The 18,727-nt window shown below is 71.5% G+C and overlaps 3 protein-coding genes across 7 annotated transcripts; 2 read left to right on the top strand and 1 right to left on the bottom strand.

Moving 5' to 3' along the window:
- Positions 1–1,273: 1,273 nt before the first annotated feature.
- Positions 1,274–3,024, bottom strand: APLN (apelin). The gene is made up of 3 exons (XM_086756559.1): positions 2,893–3,024; positions 2,041–2,212; positions 1,274–1,956 (listed from the first exon to the last, which is right to left on the bottom strand). Exons 1-2 carry the CDS (start codon positions 3,014–3,016, stop codon positions 2,046–2,048), a joined length of 291 nt encoding a protein of 96 aa, XP_086612685.1. The 5' UTR covers positions 3,017–3,024; the 3' UTR covers positions 1,274–1,956; positions 2,041–2,045.
- A 4,226-nt stretch (positions 3,025–7,250) lies between these two features.
- On the top strand, positions 7,251–12,693 carry XPNPEP2 (X-prolyl aminopeptidase 2). Of its 3 annotated transcripts, none has more exons than XM_086756241.1 (21): positions 7,253–7,411; positions 7,653–7,726; positions 7,837–7,947; positions 8,032–8,095; positions 8,302–8,406; positions 8,546–8,632; positions 8,736–8,882; positions 8,974–9,075; positions 9,327–9,408; positions 9,773–9,968; positions 10,108–10,197; positions 10,301–10,410; positions 10,496–10,573; positions 10,680–10,751; positions 10,880–10,940; positions 11,048–11,117; positions 11,241–11,349; positions 11,648–11,707; positions 11,832–11,908; positions 12,004–12,102; positions 12,373–12,693. In XM_086756241.1, the coding sequence occupies exons 1-21, from the start codon at positions 7,366–7,368 to the stop codon at positions 12,666–12,668; spliced, it is 2,136 nt and encodes a 711-aa protein (XP_086612367.1). In that variant the 5' UTR covers positions 7,253–7,365; the 3' UTR covers positions 12,669–12,693. The 3 variants fall into 3 exon arrangements, with proteins under 3 accessions (XP_086612369.1, XP_086612367.1, XP_086612368.1); XM_086756242.1 differs by having other exon boundaries at positions 7,255–7,411; positions 11,241–11,345; XM_086756243.1 differs by lacking the exons at positions 11,648–11,707; positions 11,832–11,908; positions 12,004–12,102; positions 12,373–12,693 and adding an exon at positions 11,586–11,634 and having other exon boundaries at positions 7,251–7,411.
- Positions 12,694–13,244: 551 nt separating this feature from the next.
- On the top strand, positions 13,245–17,809 carry SASH3 (SAM and SH3 domain containing 3). 3 transcript variants are annotated; one of them, XM_086756373.1, is made up of 8 exons: positions 13,245–13,433; positions 15,048–15,143; positions 15,377–15,526; positions 15,591–15,738; positions 15,814–15,965; positions 16,130–16,336; positions 16,628–16,778; positions 16,892–17,809. In XM_086756373.1, exons 1-8 carry the CDS (start codon positions 13,380–13,382, stop codon positions 17,074–17,076), a joined length of 1,143 nt encoding a protein of 380 aa, XP_086612499.1. In that variant the 5' UTR covers positions 13,245–13,379; the 3' UTR covers positions 17,077–17,809. The 3 variants fall into 3 exon arrangements, with proteins under 3 accessions (XP_086612499.1, XP_086612497.1, XP_086612498.1); XM_086756371.1 differs by having other exon boundaries at positions 13,247–13,433; positions 16,889–17,809; XM_086756372.1 differs by having other exon boundaries at positions 13,247–13,433; positions 15,594–15,738; positions 16,889–17,809.
- Positions 17,810–18,727: the final 918 nt, after the last annotated feature.

Here is an 18,727-nt window from a genome sequence, read left to right on the forward strand (position 1 = left end):
GGCGCGTGGCCGGGCCGCACATCCCGCCCCAGTCCCGCAGGATGAGCTAATGGAGGCCAGCTGGGCCCAGCCCTGCTTCCCCAGGCTCTGCTCCCAGCCCCGCAGCTGCAGCCTTTCCGCTGCTCGGCGGCCCCGTTAACCCCCTCCCCGCCGGCGCTGCCAGCCCCCCGCCCGCGCCCCCGCGGCGGCCGCACTCCCCTGCCCGGTGCCGGGGCTGAGCCGCCCCCCCCCGCGCGGAGATGTCCCTCGTGGGAGGCCTCCCACACACAACAGGGGGTTGGGGGCCCCGTACGGGCACTGCCTCGCTCGGGGGTCCCGGCTGCAGGATGGCACGTTCCGGGGGGGCTCCCATCCCTTTGAAGGGCTCAGCCCCCACCCCCCTGCGAGGATCTACAGGGCCCCTCAGTCTGCGGCCCCCCGTATGGGTCCTGCCGCACACAGCCCTGTGGGGATGGGGACACCGGGATGCCAGGTACCAGGCACCCACAGCTGCTGGGGCTGGGGGGAAAGGGGGCTCTGGCAGCTGCTGGGGCTGCCTGCAGGTAGCAGAGTCAAACAGGACCAGTGAGAGAGCCGTGCCCGGGACTGGGCTGCCATCCTGCAGCACGGGCATGGCTGCCTGCCATCCATCGGGGCTGGAGCATCGCTGCTGGACACAGGCGCTGCACCCAGCACCCGCGGGTGCTGGTAACAACGGCAACAACAGCATCCCAGGAGCACCCATACCTCCCTCCAAAAGCTGTTAACCCAGCGGTGTCTGGGCTCAGTGAGCAGCTGCATCCCCTATGCGGGGCATAAAGCATCCCCGCATGGCCCTCGGCAGCAGAGCCCGTCCTGCCACCCCGCTCTTAGCCCTGCACTGCACAGCTGATGCCTGCCACAGAGGGGAAGCCAGGGGAACCCCGGAGGGGATAAAGACGGGGTCTCGGAGCAGCCAAGGTCTCTGCTCCACAGCCCCAGGGCCCCTTCAGCCACTCTCCCCATGCTGCCCAAGTTGGGACCAGCACCCCCTCCTCCAGCAGCCAGCCCCTCTGCCGGCCTGGGGGGACACAGACCTCCTGTGCTCTCCCACCCTCCTCCCTGATTTTACAGCTAGGCAGTCCTGCAGCTCTTTCTCCCTTCGCTGGGCAGCTTTGGGCTGGGGAGGGGGCTGCCTCAGCCACCATCCACCCCGGGCCCTGACAGGAGGGAGCAAAGGGGCCCTGGGAGCACTCTCCCTCAGCGAGCAACCCCTGCCCACACCTCCAAAAACAAGGTCTTACTGTCATTGTAACTCTTTTATAACAAAGATATATTCACACAAAATAAATCTTTACAGACAGGAGAGACGCTCACCAACAGGACCCGGCAGTGCCCAGAGCAAGGGCCCCCACTTCGGCACATGTCAGTGTCTGTCACTGAAACCCCTGCGCCCCCCAGCACCCCCCTTCTCCCGCTGTCCCACAGTGGGTCTGCCAGCAGGAAGGGGACCCCACGCTCGCCAGGGAGGGGAGGGCAGCTCCCCTAGGGCACAGGATCAGCACCACGGGAATAAATAGGACCACCCCCCCACACCCCCCCAGGACAAGCTGTGCTCACCCCAGCATGTGGGCAACTGGCAGGGCTGGGGCAGGAGCCCCGAGGAGCTCACAGACCCCTGTGGAGCAGCTCCTCCGCCCGACAAAGTGCTTTGTGCCAAGGCCACGGGTCCTGGCGGTGCCCAGGGCAGCCCCGTGCCCATCGGGCCAGGGCCGGCACCCGGCCCCACCACAAGCTATGCGGGCGACTGGCTCCCAGTCAGCCCCAGGAAGCGGTGAGGGGACGCGGGAGGCACCCACAGGCACCGTGGGGAGGAGGCGACACCAGCTGAGGGCTCCCGGGTGGGACCTCCGCGCTCTCCTCGCGGGAGACAAGCGGCACAGGCTGGGATACAGAGCAGGCGACAGGAGCCGCATCCCTGGAGCGCTGGTGGTGACCCTGCAAGAAGAACAAACACAGGCATGCATGAGTCCCCTCCTGACAGCGTCCCCGTGCCCCCCTCCACACCCTGCTGCTCCTCACCTGCCTCAGAAGGGCATGGGACCCTTGTGGGACAGCCGGGGCCGCGGCCGCCGGGATCTCCGCCAGCTGCCCAGCCGGTGGCCAGCCCCACGCCGTGCACCCCGCGGCTGCACCAGGGTTCGGACGAGGCCGTCCTCTGTATCCGTCCCATCCAGCGGCTGGCACAGCGGCCCTGGGGACGGCAGGAAGAGCATTAGCCGGGTCCCCTCCACCCCACACGTGGGCCGGGGATGCCGTGGGGCCCAGGGCCACCCGTTTCCTGAATTGCCCCGAGCAGGAGCCATTCGCCGGCCGAGTGCTTCCTGCGCCGAGGCAGCCAGGCCACCTGCCCCGAGCGTAGCCACCTCGTGCCACCGCTGCCATCAGCATGGCGAGGGCCATGGAGCCGCCCAGCCCCGGGCTTTGCCCCCCAGCCAGCCACGGGCAGGGTCCCCCGAGCCCCCAGCCTCCTCTCCTCGCAGCCTGGCAGAGATGCTCAGCTCCCAGCACGGCTCCCCGCTCCCAGTACCGGTCTGGCAGCATCCCAGCGTCCCCGCTGGGCAGGGGCTGGGGGTGCGGACCAGGGGAAGGGGCCCTACCCCCTCGGCCCCACCGCCGGCACCCCGCGCTGTCACCCGCGGCGCCCGGTGGCAGTGACGCTGGGGCCGCCCGGCTGGACGGGGCGGGGGGGGCGGTTCGTGGCACTTTGTCCCCCCCGGCCCAACGGCAGCAGCTCCGGTCGGCACGGAGGTGGGAGGCAGGGGGTGCCGGACCCCCCCAGCCCCGCTCGGCCCCCGCGCACAGCCCCCCCTCCCTCCCCGAAGCCGGGGCGGGGGTCCCAGCTCGGTGCCCGCCTGGGGGTCCCGCACTCACCCAGGGCGCTCAGGCAGAGGAGCAGCAGCAGCGCCAGCAGCCAGCGCGGCGCGGCCATGGCGGGGCCGGGGGCCGGGGGCTGAGGGTTGGGGGCAGCAGCGGCCCCGCTCCGGGGGAGCCGCATTTGTAGGCGATGAGGGCCCGGCCCGGCCCCGCCGCCCGCCCGGTCATGTGGCCCCCGGGGGGGGTCCGCCCCCCGCCCCGCCCCGCCCCGCCCCTCCCCGCCCCAGAGCCCCCACCCCTCCCGGGACCCCCCCAGCCTCATCCTGCCACCGGCATCAGTCGCTCCCGGGGGTCTCCTACCCACATCCCCCAGCCCCAGGACTCTGGGACCACCCCCCCGGCTTGGTTCTGGGATCCTGGGGTCCCCCACCCAGCCTGGACCTGGGACACACTACCAGCCTGCCTCCACCATCCCCCTCCCATCCTGGCCCAGGACCCCCCACCCAGGCTGGCTCCGGTACCCCAGCACCCAGCCTGGCCCCCAGACCCCAGCACTGCTGCCAGCCTGGCCCCGGGACCCCCCCTCCCACTCCTAGCCCAGGACCCCCCCGGCCCTGGGACCCTGGGACCCTCCACCCAGCCTGAATCTGGGACCCGCTCCCATCCTGGCCCAGGCCTCCTTCCAGCCCACCCCCATCCCCAGGCCCCCAAGGGGGCAGGAGGCTGTCCTGGCACCCCCATGCCCACTGCCCCACAGTCCCTGCCTCTCCGCCCCCCCCAAGCCGGGCATTGCCCTCAGAGGGGTCCTGCAGCTCCCCCTCCCGCTGCCCCCAGGTCATCCAGCTGCTGCCCGGGGGGACACGAAGCCCCCTTGGCCGGGAGCACAGCGAGGGTGCCGCGGCCCGTGTGGGGAGGGGGACAGACCACCGCCGCAGCCTGGGTGCAGACAGAGCCCCTCCTCGCCCCCCATGTGCAGGCGCAGCCCCCCGCACGGTGTGGTGGCAGCTGACAAAGGCAGAGCTGGGGTCTCCCACAGCCCAGGGACCCCCTTGCCCGCAGCCAGGGAGGCCACGGGACCCATGCACCGTGCCTGAACGTCACCCTTCAGCCCCCGCAGCCCCCTGCAGACCCCTGCAGACCCCAGCAGAGCCCCACAGACCCCCACGGGCCCCTGCAGACAAGATGCGATGAACCAACAGCAGCCCCCGCTCCCCATCTCCCTGCGCGGGAGCAAAGCTGAGGGGTGGGGGGGGGTGGTTTAAGATTCGGGTTTATTCTCTCATTTTCCTGCTCCGATTTGATTGGCAAGAAATTAAACTGCTTTCCCCGAGTCGTGCCTGGTTTGCCCGTGACGGTAACGGAGCGATCGCCCTGCCCCAATCTCGACCCACAAGCTCTTCGTTACCTGTTCCCTCCCGTGCCCAGCTGCGGGGGGGTATGGAGCGGCTGAGTGGGCACCCAGCAGCCCCCCACAAGGTGCAAGGCATCGCCCCTGCAAAACGTGGGTGGTGGGTACAGCAGGACCCTGGGACGGCACCTCCGGGGGGGCAAGCAGGGGGTGGCTGTGCTGGGGGGCTGTACGGGGGGGGCTGTGCTGGAAGGGGGCTGTGCTGGGGGGCTGGACAGGGTGATTGTGTGGGGCTGTGAGGGCAGGCTGGGGGGCTGCAGGAGGGGCTACGGGGGGAGGGGGGGGCGTGTGGGGACCATGGTGCAGCCCTGCGGGCACCGCGGAGGGAGGCCATCCTGCTGGTTGTGTCCCCCTCAGCCTGGCCAAGGGCTCTGGGCAGGGTCCCCTGCAGCCCCCCCGCTGCAGGGTCACCCCAGAACGGGGTGCTCCCTTGGAGCACAGTGGGGAGCCTGCGGGCCAGCTGCCAGGCTCTGGGGCACAGCAGGGACCCCCGGGCCCACGTCACCCACTGGGCTTCGGGACAGGCAGCACCCCCGTGCCAACGCTCGCTTCCGCATTCCTGCAGCCTCGCACACCCTCCCTGCCTGCCCGACCCGCGTCCTGTTCGCCGGGCACGTCACCCCGGCCTGAGTCACCCCGCGGCCCGCGCAGGTGACGGAAGGCCAACAATAGCCCACAAAGGGAGGATGTCCCCCTCAAAGCCTTCCTCCAGCTCGTCTTCGAGGAAACCTCCCGCGGGAGGGAAGGGCCCCACCGGACGCGCTTCGTCCTGTTGACGCTGGCGTGTTCGGCGCGGCACGCGGCCCCGGGGGTCCCTGGGGATGGCCGGTGCCGCCCCCCTGTGCTGAGCCCTTGGACGTGGGGGGGGGGGGGGGGGTGGCATCGGGGATGGCATTGCCGTGCTGGGCTCAGGGGTGGGGGACGCTCTCGTCTCTCTGCGGACCCCAGGGGCCTGGTGTGCGGCTGTGCGGCGAGGGGCAGCTGGTAGGCAGGGCGGTGGGGGACGGGGGTCCGGGCACCACGGTGGGTGCAGTCCCCACCCTGGCACTGGGCAGGGACCAGGCAGGGAGGATGGAAGCCTCATTAGCATGTTTCACTAACTAGCAGGATGGCAGCAAACCGCTGCCTGACTGTCACCACGGCAACCGCATCACACATCCTTGAGAAACTTTTGTTGCCCTAACAACTACAGGCAGCTCTGGTGTCACCCTGCGTCCCCCCTCTCCCGTCCCGGTCCTGCCCGTGCTGGGCCAGGGGATCCCCCACTGCCCCTCCCCGGGTCCTCTGAGCTGGGGGCTGAGGGTGGTACCAGGCACGGGCAGCCTGAGAGCACTGGTGACACGAGTGTGCCAGGCCTCAGCCCGCCCGCGGGCAGCGGCAGGGGGGCGGCGGGACCGCCAGGCTTTGCTGCAGCGGGGCTGCGGCAGCGCCGGGCGGGTGGGCGAGGGACAGGGGACAGGACAGGGGGACACGGGGACACGGGAACAGGGGTCTGCGCGGCTGCACAGCGCGGTTCTGGTGCCACCTCGTGGTGAGCGGGATCCCAGTGGCACAGCTGGACAGATGCCGCGGTGACACCGCTGGACAGATGCCGCGGTGGCACAGCCGGACAGACAGAAGGCACGGCCCGGCAGTGGCCATGGGGGCACGCAGCCACCCAGCCCCCCAGCCCCAGGGCCAAGGCTGCTCCCCAGCCCGGGGCAGGAGGGTGCTGGCCTCACACCGCAGCAGGGCTGGTCACCGGCCCCACGGGGTGTGCTGGGAGTGCAAGGCCCCAAACGCGGCATCCCTGCCGGCATCCCTGCCTGCATCCCTGCCTGCATCCTTACCTGCATCCCTGCCCGCATTCTTGCCAGCACACCTGCCTGCATCCTTGCCTGCATCCCTGCCTGCATCCCTGCCCGCATCCCTCCCTGGCATCCCTCCCTGCATCCCTGCCTGCACCCCTGCCCGGGCACGGCTCCCTCCCGGCCTCCGCGCCAGGGTCACAGGGATTTGCTGCCCAGGTTTCCTGCAAGACCTCTTCCCTTTTCAGGGAGGTACCCCTGTCCTGGGTGGGGACACACGGCCTCCCCTGACAGTCCCTGTCTGGCCCGGGATGGACACCCCTGCGCCTGCCGACAGGGTTTGTCCCTCAGCCAGCCCCCCTCCTCCATAACCACGGAGAAGCCATTGTAGCAGTGGAGGAAATACACGTGCAATAAAAGCGCCAGGCCTCAGGGTCAAGGCTCGTTATGACGAACGCAGTGAGGTTTTTAGTGAGGCAGATGCCGCTGCGGTCTGGAGCTCACGGGCTTGGCAGGACGAAGGGCGCATCCCAGAGAGCATCTGGGTGCATCTCACGGAGAGCAGGCCCCAGCGCTGTTTTTTTTTTTTTTCCTGCTCCCCAGAAACCTGTACCCACAGGCGGGGGGGGGTGGGTCAGGCGTGCAGCCCCGTCTCTCCGAGCCCGGTACCTTTTCCGTGGAACCGCACCGGCTAAAAGCCGGGATGCCAGCCCCCCACGCGCTGCGGCCCCGTCGCTCTGCGGTCCCGCGTCCTGCGGGTCCCCGCGCTCCTCCACGACCCCTCTCCAGCTCTGCCCCTACCCCATCCGCCTCCGCTCCGTCGGCAGTGGCGGGATTTCGGGTGCCCTCCAGCCAGCCTCGCCCGGGGACACCCCGCGAGAGCTGTCCCCTCGCCAGCACACCCCGGGATTTCCTGCACCACCGCCCCTCACGCAGCCCGGAGCACCCGCAGGCTCCTGGGACCCCTCGCCCCGCGGGGCCCCCATACCAGCCCCCCGCAGCCCAGGGGACAGAGGTTTCGCGGGGGGCACGGGGCAGAGGAGCACCCGCAGCCCCTTCTTGCCGGCTTTTGACCGCGGGGAGCCGGGCCGTGCCAGGCTGAGCTGGCGCTGCCTCACCTCTGCTCCCGGCGGATCTTTGGACTTTGTGCTGATTTCGCTGTTTGCTTTTATTTAGGGGCAGGATTCGCTCTCCGCGCACGGGACAACAACCCCCCGGTATCTGCTGCGGGCCTTGGCCGTCCGCTCCGGCACCCCCCCGCCCCTGGGCGAAGGCGCGGGAGGAGGGACGCGCGTCCCCGCCGCTCCCCGTCCCGCCGGGCTCCCCGGGGCAGCCATGCACCCCTGGCAGTGCGCGGCAGCCTGGGTGCTCCTGCTCCACGGTACGTCGGAGGGGCTGCGGGGAGCTGGGTGGGCCCAGCGCGGGGTGCCGGGCAGCGGCCCGAAGTGGCTTTCACTCGCTATTCCCGGGGCTCGCTGGTTTTTGGGAAAAAAAAAAAAGCCCCGTCGCCGGGCTGGCTCGGTATTTGGGGCTGGGGAGGGGGGACGCAGCCCTGGGCTGGGGGCTGGAGCGAGGGGTCAGCGGGACGGCGGGCTGCACCCTGAGGTGCCCCCACGCCCCAGGCTGTGCCGCGGGCCGGCCGCCGCGGGCCGCCTCCCCCAGGACCGACGTGCGTGACTGCTCCGCGGAGCCGCCGGTGAGCCCCGCAGCGCCCAGCCCCCCCTGCTGCCGGGGCGCCCTGCGCGGGGCCAGCCCCCCCGGCGCAGCCGGTGCCCCCCGCCAGCACGCGTGCCTTTGTGCCGCCAGTACCTGCCCCCGACGGCCACCGACACGACGGCACGGCTCGCCGCGCTGCGGGGCGCCATGCGGGCCCACGGCGCCCAGGCTTACATCGTGCCCTCCACGGACGCCCACATGGTAAGGCAGCCGCCTGCCCGCGGGCCCGGGGACCGGCCGGCCGATGCCCGCGCCCGCCTCTCACGGCTCCGTCCCCGGCTCCAGAGCGAGTACATCGCCGAGCGGGATGCCCGGCTGGGCTGGCTGACCGGCTTCACCGGCTCCGCAGGTGAGGGAGCCTCACCGCGTCCTCACCGCGTCCTCACTGCATCCTCACCGCGTCCTCACTGCATCCGCTCTGCCCTGGGGTCCCTGCACCCAGCTGCCTGCTGGTCCCCATCGCTGGGGATCCCCGGGGCAGGACACTGTCCCGCTCCACACGGGAACCTGGAGCAGGGGGGAGAGGTGACGCCTGAGTCCCCACTCCTGTCCCAGGCACTGGCGTGGTGACGCAGGACAAGGCTGCCCTGTGGACTGACAGCCGCTACTGGACCCAGGCTGAGCGGCAGCTGGACTGCAACTGGGAGCTGCAGAGGACAAGTCAGTGGGGAGCAGGCTGGGGGGCTGCTGCGTCCCCCCTGCCCTGGGACGCCCCCGGCCCCAGCCACGTCCTTGTTGGGGCTCGGCGCGGGCCGGGATGTGGCCGGTCCCCGCGGTGCCACCCAGCTGTCCCCCGCAGCCCTGATCGAGTCCATCGCGCTGTGGATCCTGGAAGCCGTTCCTGAGGGCGGGAACGTCAGCCTGGACCCCTTCCTGTTCTCCGTCGGTAGGGCCGGCCACCCCACGGGGTGACCCTGTCCGGCGGGAGGGCAGCTCCTGGGTGAGGGTTTACCGGGTGCCCCCCGCCACGGGCTGCTCCCCCTCCCCAGAGACCTGGAACAGCTACAGCTGGGCTCTGGCCGGCTCGGGCAGGACCCTGCTCCCCATCGAGCCCAATCTGGTGGACCAGGCGTGGGGCGACCAGAGACCTCCTCCAGCCTCTGGCGAGATCTACAGCCTCCCGGCCGCCTTCACGGGTACGACCGCCGGCCTCCCCGGGGCTGCTGGGCTGGCGCTGGGCAGGCCGTGGGGGTCCCTGAGCCCAGCTGGCGCCCACTCCCCTCCCAGGGAGCGGCTGGCAGGAGAAGGTGGCCGGGATTCGGCAGCAGATGGAGCGGCACATTCGACGCCCCACGGCCGTGCTGCTGTCGGGGCTGGAGGAGACGGCCTGTGAGTAGCTGGGTGCCACGGCGCGTGCCGTGCTGGGTGCTGCAGTGGGTGCTGCGGTGGGTGCTGCGGCGCGTGCCGTGCTGGGTGCCATGGCGGGTGCTGCAGTGGGTGCTGCGGCGGGTGCTGCGGCGCGTGCTGTGCTGGGTGCCGTGGCGGGTGCTGCAGTGGGTGCTGCGGTGGGTGCCGTGGGCTCCGAGCCCCGGGGTGGGAGGGCAGCCGGCAGCGCAGGCGTGGAGGTCTGGTTCCCGCAGGGCTCTTCAACCTGCGTGGCGATGACATCCCCTACAACCCCGTCTTCTACGCCTACACCCTGCTGACCAACACCAGCATAACGTAAGGAGCGTCGCCCCGCGGGCAGGGGGCACGGGCAGGGCTCAGCACCCACCCTCCCCTTCCAGGTCCAGCACGCGCGGGACCCTCCCCTCAGCCCAGCTGCCCCCTTCCCTAGAGCCCACCCCCTCCTGCGGTGCCCAGCTCCACGGACTGTCCCGTCCAAGCCCCCCAGGTGCAGCCCCGTCCTGCCCAGCCCACCCTGGGGTGCAGCCCCCTCCCCTCCAGCACAGCCCAAGGCCAACCCTTTCTCCCAACCCAGTGTCCCCTCAGAGCCCCCCAGCAGCCCCCAGCCCCCTCCTCTCGGCCGACATGCCCCCAAGGCCACCCCACGGCCGTGCTGGCCCCATCCCGTGTCCCTCCCCAGCCTGTTCGTGGACGAGGCGCGGCTGGCGGCGGCGGCGCGGCAGTCCCTGCAGGAAGCCTGTCCCGGGCCGCTGTGCGTGGAGCTGCAGGGGTACGAGCAGGCGGGCGCCCACCTCCGCCGCTACACCCAGGGCAACGTCACCGTCTGGCTGGGCAGCGAGTACACCACCTACGGCCTCTACGGCGCCATCCCCCAGGTGGGGCCCCGCCGTATGCCGGCCTCGACGCCCGCGCCGCTGACAGCCGTGGTGCCATGGCGGGCACAGGATGCGCTGCAGCCGCCCCCGGGCCACGGGAGGGGCGAGCAGCCGTGCCACCCCCAGCCCATCCCCGCAGGAGAAGCTGCTGGAGGACAGCTACTCCCCTGTCATGCTGGCCAAGGCTGTGAAAAACGCCAAGGAGCAGGAGATGCTGCAAGCTGCCCACGTAAGATCTGTCCCCGTCCCCACAGCCCCGAGCAGAAGCGGGGAGCAGTGGGGGAAGCAGGGTGCTGACACCCCCCTCCCCGATGCTGCTGGGCCGCCCCCAGGTTCGGGACGCAGTGGCTGTCATCCAGTACCTGCTGTGGCTGGAGAAGATGGTCCCACGGGGGCAGGTGGACGAGTTTTCGGGAGCACAGCAGATCGACGCGCTCCGCCGGTCAGTGCCGCCGCTGCAGCCCCTGCCCCTGCCCAGTGCAGGGCAGCCAGGGACCCCCGGCATCGCCGTCCCTGCTGCCTTCCAGCGCCCAGGAGCACAGCCGCGGGCCCAGCTTCCAGTCCATCTCCGCCAGCGGGCTCAATGCCGCGCTGGCCCACTACAGGTACGGCTCGGCCCCAGTCGGGGCCGGGCGTGTCAAGTCTGACAGCGCCGGTGGGGAGTGGGCAGCAGGAGGCTGGGAGCGTGCTCTGACCCCCGTCCCCTCGCAGCCCCTCCAACGGGAGCAGCCGGAAGCTGTCCGTGGATGAGATGTACCTGTCGGACACCGGAGGGCAATACCTGTGCGTAGCCCTCAACGTGGATCCCCCGGCACCGCACAGCCCCCCAGCGCATGGTGGTGGCAGGGGCCCCCAAAGCCAGTGCTGGGGCTGCATCACCCCCCTGCCCCGTTCATGTCCCCCTGTTGCAGGGACGGCACGACGGACATCACACGGACGGTGCACTGGGGCGTGCCGACCCCGCTCCAGAAGGTACCAGCCCCTCCCACGCCAGCCAGCACCCCCCTGTGGCACCCAGCACCGAGGTGGGGGGGTGTCCTGGCACCGCCACGCTCAGCCCCCCCCCACGCCCCTCGCAGGAAGCTTACACGCGTGTGCTGATGGGCAACATTGACCTGTCCCGCCTCGTCTTCCCGCCCAACACAGCCGGTGGGTGCTGAGCCGGGCGTTGGGCAGCCCCCCGGCCCAGCCCAGGACCCCCATGCACGGACAGGAGGATGGTGGGGGCTCTCGCCAGCTCGCTGGCCCCCATCCCACCCGGTCATTCCCCAGGGAGAACGGTGGAGTCCTTTGCGCGCCGGGCACTCTGGGACGTGGGACTCAACTACGGCCACGGCACCGGCCACGGCATCGGCAACTTCCTCTCGGTCCACGAGTGTAGGTGCTGCGGCACCGGCCCCAGCGCTGGGGACGTGGGCTGAGCTGCAGGGGACGGGGACAGGGGCTCAGCTGGGGCTGCGGGGGGGTGTCCCCAACCTCCAGGGTGCTGAGGTCCTTGCCGGGGTGGCCCCATGGTCCTTGCTGGGGTGGCCACGTGATCCTTGACGAGGTGGCTCTGTGGTCCTCGCTGTGGTGGCCACATGGCTCTTGCCGATGTGACGCCTCGGTCCTCGGCAGGTCCTCATCCCCACAGCACACGCCATCCCCCTGAGCTGTAACCCGTCCCCTGTCCCCTGCAGGGCCCGTGGGCTTCCAGTCCAACAACGTGCCACTGACGGCTGGCATGTTCACCTCCATCGGTACGCGCCCAGCGCCCCGGCAGCGCCTCGGGCTCTCTGGGGCCAGATCCGGCCCCTCCAGGGTGAGACGGGCTGCGGGGGTTGCTTGGGCTCGGGACTCAGCAGGCGCCCTCCTGCCCCCCAGAGCCCGGGTACTACCGGGATGGCGAGTTCGGGATCCGCATCGAGGACATTGCCCTTGTGGTGGAGGCGCAGACCGAGGTAGCGCGGCGGGGCTGGACTGGGCAGGGTGGCACAGCACCGGGGGCTGCGCCCAGCCAGGGGTGAGGGCACCCAACGCCCCCTCTCCGCGGCAGCACCAGAGCACGGAGAAGCCCTTCCTGACCTTCGAGGTGGTGTCCCTGGTGCCCTACGACCGCAACCTCATCGATCTCAGCCTCCTGTCACCGGAGCAGGTACGCAGATGCTCGAGGCGGGGAGGCAGAGCCGGGGTGCGGGGCCGGGGTGTGGGGCTGGGGGGGTGCAAACCGGGGAAATCACGGCCGTGGCATGCGGTCAGGGTGGGTAAACGGGGCCGGGGGGGGGAGGGATGCACGAATGGAGAGGGGCAGTGGGGTCTGCAGGGGGGGCCAGTGATCGTGGTGCGGGGTAGCTGGATGGGGTGGGCAAGGGGGGCAGGCGGCCAGGGCAGCCCCCCAGCAGCCCCCCGCGGTGCCTGGCTGCAGATCCGGTACCTGAACGCCTACTACGAGACCATCCGGGCGCGCGTGGGGCCGGAGCTGCAGCGGCAGCGGCTGGAGGAGGAGTACGGCTGGCTGCAGCGGAGCACCGAGCCCTTCCCGCTGCGCGGCCATGCCGCCATCGCCGCCGCCACGCTGGGCACGCTGGCCCTTGCCTCCCTCCTCTCCGCGCTGCTCCCCGGGCTGCAGGCCTGACCCCGCGCCGGCCAGCCCCAGCCGTTTCTTCTCCCTGCCGCTCACTTCCTTTTTTTTTTTTCTGTTTTCCCTTTGCTCGTCTGTAATTAAACATGAGCAACGTTGGCGGTTCCTGCATGCCGCTGTGCCCTGCCGCGGCAGCCTGGTGCGCTGCCAGCCTGCGCGCCGCCTCGCTGGGGCCTGGCCCCACACGGCCCCCAGCCCCACGTGCGTGCCCATGCCCGTGCCCTGCCCTGGGGCAGCCCAGTCATCACCAGGGGTGAGGAGGTGGATTCAGGGCAAATTTTAATTCTTGGGACGAGAGATGGAGGAACTGGAGCAAGAAGAGGGTGCAGGGCAGCCAGCCCGACTGGGGCCACCCCCATGGCGGCCGGTGCACACGTCCCACGCGGGCTCGACACCCAGCCCGGGGGACCCACGGATGCAGTGGGCATGGGGATGTCCCAGCCCAAGCGTTGCACGGAGGCCTTGGCCACCGTGTGCTGGCGGGGAGGACGAGCAGGCGCGGGGAGCGGGCGCGGCGGAGGGGCTGGGCACCCCCATCCTTCACCTGGGGGACGCATCGCCGAGGGGTGGCGGGGCGCAGGCCGGCATCCCCGCCCCGGGGGCCCAGGCGGGGCAGCAGCTTCGTGGCGGGTTTCCTTCCTCCTGCCCCAGCCTGCGCGCCCGCCAGCCGCCCCGCGCTGCGAGCATCTCTCATGTGACCGCCGGCTTCCTGTGCGCTTCCCGGCCCCGGTGCCGGTGCTTCGGTACGTGCCGTGCCAGGCGCTGCGCCCTCGGCCCCGGGCCCCGGCACCATGCTGCGCCGCAAGCCCTCCAACGCCGGCGAGAAGGAGTCGGGACACAGGAAGGTGAGCGCCGGCGGCGCCCGGCTGCCCGCGGGCATCCCCGAGCCCGCGCTGCCAACGGGACGCCGGGCAGGGAGCACCGGTGCCGGGGGGCCGGGGCAGCCGTGGAGTAGAGCCCCGCGGGGCCCGGGGGCAGCAGGGCCGGCAGTCAGCCCCCGCCCGCCGCCGCCTCGCCGGTGCGGGGTCCCGGCCTCGTCCCGCGCCCTGCTCCCGCCCCGGCTCGCAGCCCGGTGGGATGCGCAGCCGGGCCGCACGGAGCCCCGGTCAGGGGAGCCGCGGTGCCGGGGGGACGCGCGGGGCTCTGCCGGTGGGCAGCGGCTCCCCCTCGGCGCAGCGCGCGCCGCCGCCGCCCGCCGTTTCCTGCCCGCGCGGGAGCGGGTGCGCGCGGGAGCCCGCGCGCGCAAAGGTGTCTGCGGTCGAGGCAGCGCGAGGCGGCGGCTCCGTCACGTGCCAGCCGCTTCCGCCGGCGGCACCGCACCGAGCGCCGGGAGCCCCCGGCGGCTCCGCCCGCACCGGCACCGCGGCCCCGGCCCAGCGGGGCCCTGTGCCGCCCCGTGCCCCGCGTCTGGAGGGCTGGAGCCGGCAGTGCGGCCACGGCCGGGCCCCCGCCGCGTCCGGCACCGTCGGGCGCTGCGGCTCTCGCCAGGCCCCGGTGGGCTTTGGCCACCGCGGGCCACCGAGGCGAGCGGGGGGGTCAGCCCCCGGTGCCGTGGTCCTGCCCGCAGCGGGCAGCCAGCCCGGGAGAGCCAGGCGCCGCGGCAGCTCCGCGACGGGAAGCTCCCGGGGGAACCCTGGGTGAAGCCCCCCCCTCCCTGTGCGGGGGGCGGCCCGGCGAGCCCGGCGGGTCCCGGCGGGCATCCCCTGCCCCGGCCCTGCCACCGCTGCCGCTCTCACTTCCCTCTCGCTGCCGCGTTCGGGGGCGGGACGGTGCCCCAGCCCCACGGCCGCCCTCCCGCCCCGGCTGGTGCTGCAGCTTTCCCGGCTGCACGAAGTTGTTTGGTATTACCGGTGCAAGGGGGCACCCGAGGGGTTCCAGCCGCCCGGCTCTGGTGGGCTCGGGGGTGCCGGGGCCGGAGCGGGGCAAACAGCCGGCACCTCCTCCGCGGGCACGCACCAGCCGAGCGGGACCCGCCGAGCAAAGCCACAGCGGGGGCGGAGCCGGGTGTCCCTCATCCCAGCCGGGTGTCCCGCATCCCAGCCAGCCCCCGCAGGCAAAGGGCAAACGCAAGCCGTAAAGCATGCTCGGGCGGGAGGATGAAGAGGAGGGGGAGGCGCGGGGCCGAGCGTGAGCGCGCACGGGCTGGGAAGGGCCTCGGCGGCCTCCGCCCCAGCAGCAGCCGCGGCGGCTCGGCAGAGGAAATCGCTGAGGTGCGGTCGGGGCAAGAGCTCGCCCGGCCGAGCTCGCCCAGCCCCGCCGGCTCCCACGGCGGCACCGCTGCCGGGCACCCAGGGACCGCGTGGCTGTGCCGGGACCCCGGCCGGCACCGAGGGTGCTGCTGGCATGGGGAACCCCGTCCCCCGTGGGACAGGCACCCCAGGGCGGGGAGAGGAGCGCCCAGCCCCTGCGGCGCGGGCTGCTCCCGGCTGGAAGCCCTCACCCCCCTCCGTCCCCCCCAGCTCTCCCTCCAGCGCTCCAGCAGCTTCAAGGACTTTGCCAAGGCCAAAGTCAGCTCCCCGGCGCCGAGCGAGAAGGAGTTCAACCTGGAGGAGAACGTGAGTGCCCGGCCCCCCGCCACGTCCCGGTCCCCCGGGACCCCCTTCCCGCCAGGCACAGCCCCTCTCAGAGCCTGCTTCCCCAAACTCCTGGTCCCACTGGTGGCCCACGGGCCGCGGGGAGCCCCGGAGGCTCAGCCCCGGTAGAATTTGGGGTCTTGCAGCCCTGCGTGACCCAGCTGAGGTTTGCCGGGGGGGCAGGGCTGTCCCTTCACTCTCCATCCCTCTGCCAGATCCCCGAGGATGAGTCCAGCAGCGCTGGCCCCAGCGACGCCGCGCGGAGCAGCGGGATGAAGCTGGGGAAAAAGTGGCGGGCTGTCATCTCCCGCACCATGAACCGCAAGATGGGCAGGATGGCCGTCAAAGCCCTGGCCGAGGGCAAGGTGCGCGGGGGTCCGGGCGGGCGGGGGCGGCTCCCCTCCCTTGGCCTGAGCCCGGTCCCCCCAGCAGGGAGACGTGGAGGAGGAGGAGGGGTCTCTGTGCCCCCTGTCCCCAGCCAGCAGCACGGAGGAGCCGAGCCACGAAAAGGTGCCCCTGTCCTACCTGGAGATGGAGGAAGATGGGCACCCATCCCTCAGCCGCCAGCTGTCCAGTGGTGAGCCCAGCCGCGGAGGGACGCCGGACCCCCGCCCCGCAGCCGGCCACGTCCTGACCCCCCTCCCCTCCGCAGGCAGCGAGGTTTCCAGCCCCGGGTGCAGCAACCGGGAGAGCCTGCGGCTGGAGGAGAGCGGCCCAGCCTACACCGGCCCCTTCTGCGGCCGGGCCCGCGTCCACACCGACTTCACACCCAGCCCCTACGACAGGGACTCGCTGAAGCTGCAGGTGAGCCGCCCCACGGCCAGCCCGGCGCTGGGGAGAGCTGGGGCGAGGGGCAGGACCGCGGCGCAGGCCCTGGGGAGAGAGGGCAGCTGGAGACCCCCCTGAGTGGGTGGGGGGCTCCTCAGCCTTCCCCGAGCCTGCGCCCACCCCCATCTCCCTCGACCCAGAAAGGGGACATCATCAGCATCATCGAGAAGCCGCCCATGGGCACCTGGACTGGGCTGCTCAACAACAGGGTGGGCTCCTTCAAGTTCATCTACGTGGACATCATCCCCGAGGAGACGGCCCCTGCCCGCAAGAGCCGGGGCTCCAGCAAGAGCAAGCGGCCCAAGCCCAAGACCCTTCACGAGCTGCTGGAGCGCATCAGCCTGCAGGTACGGGACAGGGCCGTGGGGGACGGCAGCACCCGGCACCAGCCCAGGGTGCCAGCAGCGGGACCACCCTCCCCTCGGCTCCCGGCGGCCCTTCGCTATCCCCCGTCCCCGTGGGTCCCTCCACCGCGCGCCCGAGCATGGCTGGGCTTTTCTGGATGATGCTGTGGCAAGTTCCCCGGCGCGGAGCTGCGCCAAGGCGGGAATTGCATGGCTAGCAGCGAGGGCCGGAGGGGAGAGCCTCGGGGAGCCGCGCCGCACCCCGCTCAGCCCTCCGCCGCCCTCCCACCCCAGGAGCACACCTCCACCCTGCTGCTGAACGGCTACCAGACACTGGAGGACTTCAAGGAGCTGCGGGAGACCCACCTCAACGAGCTGAACATCACGGACCCCCAGCACCGCGCCAAGCTGCTCACCGCCGCCGAGCTCCTCCTGGATTATGACAGTAAGAACCGGGGGGGAGCCGGGGGGCACCCCACGCTGCCCAGGGCCCCACGCCGGGCAGCCCCAGCAGCAGCCCCGCTGCCCGCGAACGCCCCGTCCCGTCTCTCCCAGCAGCCAGCGAGCCGGAGGAAGGCGACAGCTCCGAAGCCCAGCCTGCACCCTTGGAGTCCAAGGAGGACATTCCCCGGGACTCGGGCTGCTTCGAGGGATCGGAGACCCTAGACAGCAGCCGGGACGAGGCCGAGCCAGGAGGTCCTGAGGGGCCGCTGCAGGCGCTCTCCCTGGCAGAGTCCCCCTGAGCCCACCCATGGGTGCAGCTCACAGCCGCTTCCCACTGCGGCCCTGCCAGCGGCTCCGGACTGGAGGGGCCAGCAGCTCGCGGGGGAAGCTGGTGAGCCACAGCAGCGGGACCCCACGGCCGCGCACGGGACCCCAGGACACTCTGCACAGCCCTGCCTCACACCGCTCCCCGACGCGGGTGCTCTGGGCACCCTGGGGCGCCGCGCTCCCTGCAGAGATGCCGCGGGCCCGGACTGCCTCTGCTGGGCTTGCCCCACCTTCAACTGCAGCTTTAGGAGCAGCTCCTGGATCCTTCGCCGGCCGGGCTGAGCACACAGGAGCCCCCAAGGACGGGGAGGCCCACGGCGGGCAGGGACTGGCAAAGCCAGAGCTGAGCAGCTGGGTGTGAGAGCGTGGAGCTCCCACCGAGCGCGCTGGGGTGGGCATCCATGCTGCCTCCCTCCAGCATCTTCCTCACACGGGCCGGGAAAGGTTTGCCGGAAGGTTTGGGTTGTGTGGGGAAAGGTTCGAGCCAGGTGAGACCCGCGCTGCGTGGGCAGGAGCCAGCGAGGGACGGCAGCCACGCGGGAGCGTGGGGCAGCCCCTAGTAAATATCCAGGCTGCTCCCCAGCGGGGGGTATCCTGCCCCAGCCCCTTCACCCGGCTCTTGCTGCTGCATGCGACCACCTCCAGCTCCCGGCCACCTCCAGCTCCTTTGCGCTCCATCCCAATAAAAGCGTGCAAGTCCGCTTCGCTCCGGCCTTCAGCCCATTTCCTACCTGCCAGGAGGGCGCAGGGAGGGAGCCGGGGAATGGAGCAGTGTCTGCCGGCAGCCGAAAGCTTCCCAGGACGCTTCCTGGCCGCACCCGCCGGGATGTGTCACGGCTCAGCCTGCGCCGCAGCATCAGTGCACCGGGACCCCCCTTCACTTGCCGTGGGGGCACAGCAGGACGCAAGGACAACCACCCGGACATGGGAGGTGTGGCGGCTGGAGAGCCACGGGGAAGGAGAGAGGCAGCCGCTCGGGGAGGCACAGACAGAGGCAGAGGCTACAGCTCAGCCATTTTTCAAACCAATTACGTTTCCTTCATTGTTTGAGAATTTAAAAAAAAAAAAAAAGCCCCAACCCTCGCCCTACCCCCACTCCCTTCACGGAGAACCTGACCTGCGCAGACAGGAACCACAGGTGCCCGCAGCACCGCAATGGCCCCGGCCGGCAGCACGCCACACCGCCTCGGGGAAAAATAACAGCAGAACCAAAAATCACACTTTTTCACCACGAGTTTGAGATTGGGTCGGTAGCGCTGGGGCGGGTGGAGAGGAGGGGCGGGCAGCAGCCTGGGACCCCTGTGCCCCGGAACGGGCCTGGCTGCGGGGTGGCAGCAGCTGCGAGCCGGCAGCTCTGGCTGCGCTGGGGCAGCTGCAGGGCAGCTGTGACGGTGCCGCCGCAGCCCGGGGGACAGCTCTGCCCTCTCGCCCAGGACAGGAGACCCTGGCCCTGCGGGAGAGGGGGCAGCGCCGGCCGCCATGTTAATACCAGTTCACCCATTGCCAGGCACGGCCCAGGCCAATGCCGCGAGGGGCCAGGAAAGAGGAGCAAGCCGGGAGGCACGTGCCAGGCTCCGGAGAGACGAGGCTCCCCGCTTCGCTCTGCTCCGAGCAGGACGGCGT

This window comes from Chlamydotis macqueenii, chromosome 11, assembly GCF_036417535.1.
Source record: "Chlamydotis macqueenii isolate bChlMac1 chromosome 11, bChlMac1.mat, whole genome shotgun sequence".
NCBI lineage: Eukaryota > Metazoa > Chordata > Aves > Otidiformes > Otididae > Chlamydotis > Chlamydotis macqueenii.